Below are 6,768 nucleotides of genomic sequence, written 5' to 3' on the forward strand. Positions count from 1 at the left end.
GCCCGGCGAGTGAAACTGTTTATGTAAGAGCGCCTTAATTTTGTTAATTCAAATATTGTAGTAGTTGTTTACATTATGCTAAAAGGTTTATTAATGCCAAATAAATAGCATGTTGCCTACCCCAGCTTTAATTTCCCCATATTTGTAATGATATCTCTAAATTTAAATCCCCCCCCCCCCAGAAACTGTGAGAGAGACGACCTCGGCGCAGCAGGCTCTGCTGGTCGCTAAGAACATCGACCACTTCCCCAGCAACACGGATCGCCTGGAGGGAAACATCGACGTGTGGTGGATTGTTCACGACGGCGGTCTCCTCATGTTGCTGCCATTCTTAATCAGTCAACACAAGGTGCGTTTATGTGTGTGGGAGAGTCGACAACCATTTTGAGGTTGGCGAGGTTGCTCTGAGTATCAGAAGTAGAAAATCACAGTGTTAGGGTTAGAATTATACACCTCTACAAACACACTGATGGTTAAATAAATCTCAATTTATGCCACATGGGACCTTCACGTGTTAATAAAGCAAATGTTTTTGCATTAAAGTAAACGTAAAATAATCATCTTCAGGTGTGGAGGAATTGCAAAATGAGAATCTTCACAGTCGCCCAGATGGACGACAACTCCATCCAGATGAAGAAAGACCTGCAGATGTTCCTCTACCATTTACGTCTGGACGCGGAGGTGGAGGTGGTGGAAATGGTGAGCGAGTCGTTCATGTTGTCGCGCTGTCACGCGGCGTCTCTCAGCGGTTTACGTCTCCTCATCGTTTTCCTCTCCGTCGCCTTTGCAGCACGACAGCGACATCTCGGCCTTCACCTACGAGAAGACACTGAGGATGGAGCAGAGGTCGCAGATGCTCAAGCAGATGCAGCTGTCTCGCACTGAGAGGGAGAGAGAGGTACTGTGACACACATTTCACAGCACATTTATCCAATCAGCTCGTCTTTTGCTGAGGATATGAGGTCCTTGCATGTATTTTTTTAACAGTGTGCAGCAAAAAATAGAAACTTAACTCCAGCGAAGGCGTAGCATCACCACTGCCCTTGTTAACCTTTTGAATTCTTCCCCAACGCCCCCTCACAACCCCTCGCCCCTCCCCCACCCCCCGACTGGACGACGGGCTCAGATTCAGAGCATCTCAGACGTTTCACGCAGCTCCATTAGGAGGAAGAAGTCGCCGCCTACCTTCAACGTGCTGTGCATACCAGAGGAGGAGGTAGCCACGGCAAACTAACAGCCCTCGACCACGGCCGCCATCTCTCCATTTGTCCATTTTTCATAACCTTCATTTCCTCGCCATCACCAACTTTTCATGACCAGTACAAGGACAAAGAGGCTGAAGATTCTTTTATTCTGTTCACTGAAGCTCATAGGTCTTTATCTGTGCACCAGAATCAGTGTAGTAGAGGCCAATATACAGTAAAAAGTCTATTCTTAAATTGATTTAACATTTCCTTGTATTAAGAAAAAGAATCTGCAAAAAACAAGCTTGCACTGTATATTTTGCTACGTTCAGATAGTAAAGTGTCTTAAAATGAGGGAAAAAAATGCCAAAAAGTCAAGCAATTCTGTCTTGAGAGAATTTATTTTACCTAAAATTAGTCTTTCTTTACTTGATTAAGCTGACAAGTGACAAGATTAAGTGAGATAGTGAATTTGACTTCTGTATTTAAAACGTCTTTAATACAGGAGCAGTTGGGATTTCATGCTTGTTACTGGTAATTAAAGTTTAAAGTAAGCTGTGATGGCTTTTTAAAGACCATGTTGGATATTTTCCTTCTTTCTAGTGCAAAACTTGCTTGCAAAGGTTATTCTTTTTTGGCGAAAGCATAAAAAATGATTTCCCAGAAAATAATCGTATTTTCCGTTTGATCCCAGTTTCCGAGAATTCCGAGTTGAGACCTTGGGAATCCCGACTTCCGAGTACATGTGGAGCGCAGCAATATTCCTACAATAAAGATGATATAGACTTGATTAGATTCTAATCTTTTCTTAAGTTGCTAAAAATCTGATTTGGAAACCAAACCAAACTATCGTTTTAACTTCAATGTGTGTCTCTGTTCATGTAATACTGCCTTGTCTTTCACTGCCATCTCACTGCATCTCACCAGCTCGCTCTGATAACATCGCCGCGGCCTTTGTTTTGCTGTCATATTATTTTTAAAGACAAACTGCCCTGTCTTAATTTTGTGACCTGTGTTTTTTTTTTCTTTTTTCTGTTATCAGGCCCAGTTGATCCACGACCGTAACACGGCGTCTCACTCTACAGCGAACGACAAAGCCGCGGGGACCACACCTGATCGCGTCCACATGACCTGGACCAAAGACAAGCTGATCAACGAGAGGAACAGACAGAGAGAGAACATGGCAGTGAAGGACCTGTTTAATATGAAACCGTAAGTGGATCCAGCTCAGTTGTAATGCCTCTTAAAGTGGCAGTAAAGGGTTTATTTAAGTAACATGAACATACCAGATGAGGCAGCATAAGACGGGGATTTCCTTTACTGACTTTAACCTTGTGTGTCCACCGAGTGGAACAGTTTGGTTTGGTACGGTACGTATTTTTTTGCGTTTCCATTAGGAATAGTACCAAAACAACCAGTCCCATCCATCTTATTCTTTGGCAACGTACCCTTTGGGTTCCAGAGTGAAATACGGGATGTAACGGTCACGACAGTCAACTGATTGGACGTTACTCCCTTTGATCGGTGTTAATATTCCATGGAAGTCAAGACAAACGCTTGACGTCAGGAAAAAAAGAGCTGCTCGATTGTTCTCTGTTTTGTTGTGTTCGCACCAGTATGGCGTCACACTAGCCCACACCCCGCCTACCAAGTAAAGCCTGACCCAGCGTTCTTTACCATTCCAAACTGTACTGTACCATGATGGAAACACAGCATTTGTGGTGGAAGAGAAGGATCATGGATGTTGAAGACAGTTGGTGTAACAGAAGAGGACACAAGGGAGAGGAGAAGATAGAGGCAGATGATTATCCTAAAGCGAGAAGAAGAAGAAGTTGTGGGAGAGACACACATTTCAGTTTCCTGTAAGAAAATACAGTCTAATGCCGATATCTAACAGCAAATACATATATTCTTAGGTTAACGTACACTTGAAAGGCAAATAGACAGTAAGGGACCATGACTGGTCGTTGCAGTTGAGCACAAACTTCAAACCTCATAGGTCCAGAAGGAGAAGTCCTAGCTCAGGGTCATTTCTGAGGCCTTTTGTGGTTCATAAAGTGGAAACACCAGAACAATATTAAGCCTGGTCTTGTTTTTCTACTTGTTTGAAGGTACAAAAAGGTACAAAAAAGAGCTTGCATTAGTTTTTGTGAGAAGTAAATCTGGATACTGAACTCAAGAAAAGTCTTCAGCTTGTGAACGTGACGTGATGTGAATGCTGTGTATTCATACACAGGTGTTTCCTGCAGCTAATGGTACAGGGATCCTGACAACAAGCAGAGAAGCAGTGTGACATCACTTTCTGCTTATAACATGAATACTCTACTATACTGTACTGCACTCTTTGCCTGAAATCGATCCTCATCTCACCAAGGATGTGTGTCATATTCAGTGTGTTTTTGTCTTTGTTGTTTTTGTATGGATTTGTATACGCTGTTGTTTATTTGCTGTGGTTTTTTGTCTTCCTCCAGGGAGTGGGAGAATCTGTAAGTCACTTTATCCTTCACTTTTGCTTGTGCATGAACTCGCTTGTGTGCATGAGCATGTTGAGAATGCGTGAGAATCTCCTCTGCTGGGTTTTGCTGGTGTCGCCCGTTCCATTCGCCCTCCCCTCCGTTTACCGCCGTCGTCTCCAAAGCTGTGTGTGTGTCATTTCCCCGTGTTTGTCCACAGCCTCATCAGATTCCCAATCGCACACATTCCATTTGGAGTGGATCCTCCAAACCGATGCATTACAGCTACTGTACATACTGAAGCTGTTTTTTTAACATGTGTGTGGTTTAAATGTAGGAGCCAGTCCAACGTTCGGAGGATGCACACCGCCGTGAAGCTCAACGAGGTCGTCGTCAAGAATTCCCAGTCGTCAGAGCTAGTGTTGCTCAACATGCCCGGACCGCCAAAGAGCAAGAAAGGAGACGAGAACTGTATCCTTTGTCAAACCAATGAAAATGCCTTTGTACGTCGACGTTTCTTGATTTGAACTAGAAGAAGAAGATATTGTCACAAAGACTTTGCAGTATTCAGTTATACTTTCATAGTCTTGGTTTTTAGTAGATGGAGAAATGCCAGTAAGTTGTAAAATGGGCCTCAGTTCCTCTGTAATTGTCTGCTTACAGACAGGTGACATTTTAAGTGTAAAACACATGCGTTTTCCTTTAATTTATTATTCCAAAGCTATTAAAAAAGTCACAAAATTGGTTGCTTGTAGCTTAAAATCAACTCTTGAAATGCAATGTAAAGAAGTGAAATAATTTTGTAATTTGAGGAGGTTTATGTGATTTACCACAGCTTTAAAGGTGCTGGACAGTGCTTGAAAATGGACAGTGAAAGTGCTTGAAAAGTGCTTGACTCTGACCTTCTAAAAGGTGAACAAAGAAATTCCAAAACAAGACATTGGAGAACATCATCATCATTTCCAGATTTGGGAAACACCAATGAACGTATTTCAACATTATTAGACCAAACAAGTACCTGATAAACATAATTAACATAACATGAAACCCTAATCTAAACTAATCTAATCTATTTAACCTACTCATTGTGGGAAAAAAAAACCTCCTTAACCAGCCCGTGTATCTCAGACATGGAGTTCTTGGAGGTTCTGATGGAGGGTTTGGATCGTGTCCTCTTGGTTCGTGGAGGAGGTCGGGAGGTCATCACCATCTACTCGTAGCATCTATATGTTCTTAAACATGTTAACACGGTGGGAACCCAGAGGGCAGGAGGGCGTTGTCCATGGCTTCAAGCTGGGACATGGACAGAGACAAGTGGCAGACGAAATTCAGTACAAACGCCCTCACACTTGTCAGGAGACAGGAAGCCCACATGGTGCGGAACATTCTAGAGAACTACGGTGGCTGTGAAGGACTGGTGAAGCCTCCTGCTCCACCGCCTGGACTCAGTGACTTGTCTCTCTGCATCGTGTCCTCCTGGAGGTTCCTGAACGCCTTCTCATCTCTAGACTGTGAGATGACAACTGTGAAGTCGCCCTGAGATGTTCTGAGATGAACCTGCACCTTGTAGTTACTTTTAGCATTTCGTAGCCTTTCCGTAGCTTCCGGATTAGCTTATTGATTTTGATGAGGAACGCTGACATACAAGTAGTAGGGGGTCTTTATTTCAGCACAGTAGAGGAAACCAAAGTTAAACGTGATTTTTAAATCATAATCTTTTATAGAGTGAGATGTCAGAGGAAAACTGATGTTTGTGAGGACAGCGTCGGGTAAATGTGACACAATTGATCCATAGGAATCAACACTAATGCTTGCATTTAAAAGCTGCAGTGTGCCACTTTTAAATATAAACATATGTCCGTTAAGCCTCTCAGCACCATGTGACTCTTTTGGTGCTTTTCCATTATACAGTTCTAGTGTTTGTTTTTTTTTGTTTTTTTTTTGCTTTTCCATTAGGGATAGTACATGGAGCTTTTTTTGGTATGTGCTCTGGCAAGTTTTTTAAGAGATACTAAAATGTGACATCATCAGACTAATTGGTCAGAGAGTGACGTCATTGGAAGAGTCATGAGCACGACGTCCGACACAAGAATCAAACTGCACAATGCCAAAGTGTAGATCACTTAAAAAGACATAAAAATCCCGAAAACATGCGTTAATCTCCAACATTTAGCAAGGAAATGTCTAAAATAGTATTATTTAAGGAGGAGTGTGGTGTATTTAGTCACAAATCCCAACCTGTTCAGACATATTTCAGTCTACGCTACAGCCATGCAGGAAGTACGGAACGATTCTGTGAACAAATTAATTAACTCATTTTAATAATTCAGTACACCGAAAACAACTGCTTTGCACTTGTGTCGCATATAAAATTAACATACAGTGGAGTCGAGTAGAGCTAGAACTGTATAATAGAAAGCATCTTTTTTATGTTTCGCAGTATAGCAATGTTCCGACTCTCGTGTCGCCTGTTGACGTTCCTGTACTGCACACAGGAAGTGATTCATTTTATGTCAAGACTAACGGACGATACGAGGAGGCAAAACGGCAACATTGCGTTAGTAAAGCAAGACGGCAAGAAAATTGGTGCCCACAAAACTTTTCAGGAGTGGATTCTATTGCTAAAACCACCCTAGATGTTCAGCAGTTTGACGACATGAACAAGTTTCAGAGAGAAGTTGGAAAAAAACATGGACACAAACATATCCTAGGCTAGCCATTGCTAGCAATATCAGTTGATAACAACCTGTGTGACTGATTTTCTGTGAAACAAATACAACACAAGTGCATTTAACGGTAAAGTAGCACTGTTTGTATGGAGTACAAAGGGTGTTCCTGTTTGTTCAAGAACCATTAAGTTTTAGCTTGTTACTGGTATTAAAGTTTAAATTAAGCTGTGATATCTTTGATGATTAATTTTATTTTTCTAGTGCAAAACTTGCTTGCCTAGATTTTTATTTTCAGAAATTAATCAAAATCAATTTTTGCAGTTGCTAAAGCACACAATAAAGAAACAAAGTGGAATTAATCAGAACAGGGCTGAACAATTTATTATTATCAAATTTTCATACTGCAGGTATAGTCCCGACATCTTAAAATCATCAGTGTAAATAAAATTGTAATTCATATGT

General features: G+C 41.6%; 1 protein-coding gene across 5 annotated transcripts in view; it reads left to right on the forward strand.

Moving 5' to 3' along the window:
- LOC131456721 (solute carrier family 12 member 7-like) overlaps positions 1–5,669 on the forward strand; it is a 28,612-nt gene extending 22,943 nt beyond the window's left edge. For 2 of the 5 annotated variants that reach the window (XM_058625285.1, XM_058625292.1), the window contains 8 exons: positions 183–349; positions 568–699; positions 791–898; positions 1,127–1,216; positions 2,227–2,396; positions 3,656–3,670; positions 3,975–4,108; positions 4,766–5,669. In XM_058625285.1, coding sequence (XP_058481268.1) covers positions 183–349; positions 568–699; positions 791–898; positions 1,127–1,216; positions 2,227–2,396; positions 3,656–3,670; positions 3,975–4,108; positions 4,766–4,857 — 908 coding nt within the window. In that variant the 3' untranslated portion in view covers positions 4,858–5,669. The remainder of the gene's footprint in view (positions 1–182; positions 350–567; positions 700–790; positions 899–1,126; positions 1,217–2,226; positions 2,397–3,655; positions 3,671–3,974; positions 4,109–4,765) is intronic. The other 3 variants (XM_058625300.1, XM_058625308.1, XM_058625319.1) reach the window with 3 other exon arrangements.
- Positions 5,670–6,768: the final 1,099 nt, after the last annotated feature.

This window comes from Solea solea, chromosome 1 (genome assembly GCF_958295425.1).
Source record: "Solea solea chromosome 1, fSolSol10.1, whole genome shotgun sequence".
Classification (NCBI taxonomy): domain Eukaryota; kingdom Metazoa; phylum Chordata; class Actinopteri; order Pleuronectiformes; family Soleidae; genus Solea; species Solea solea.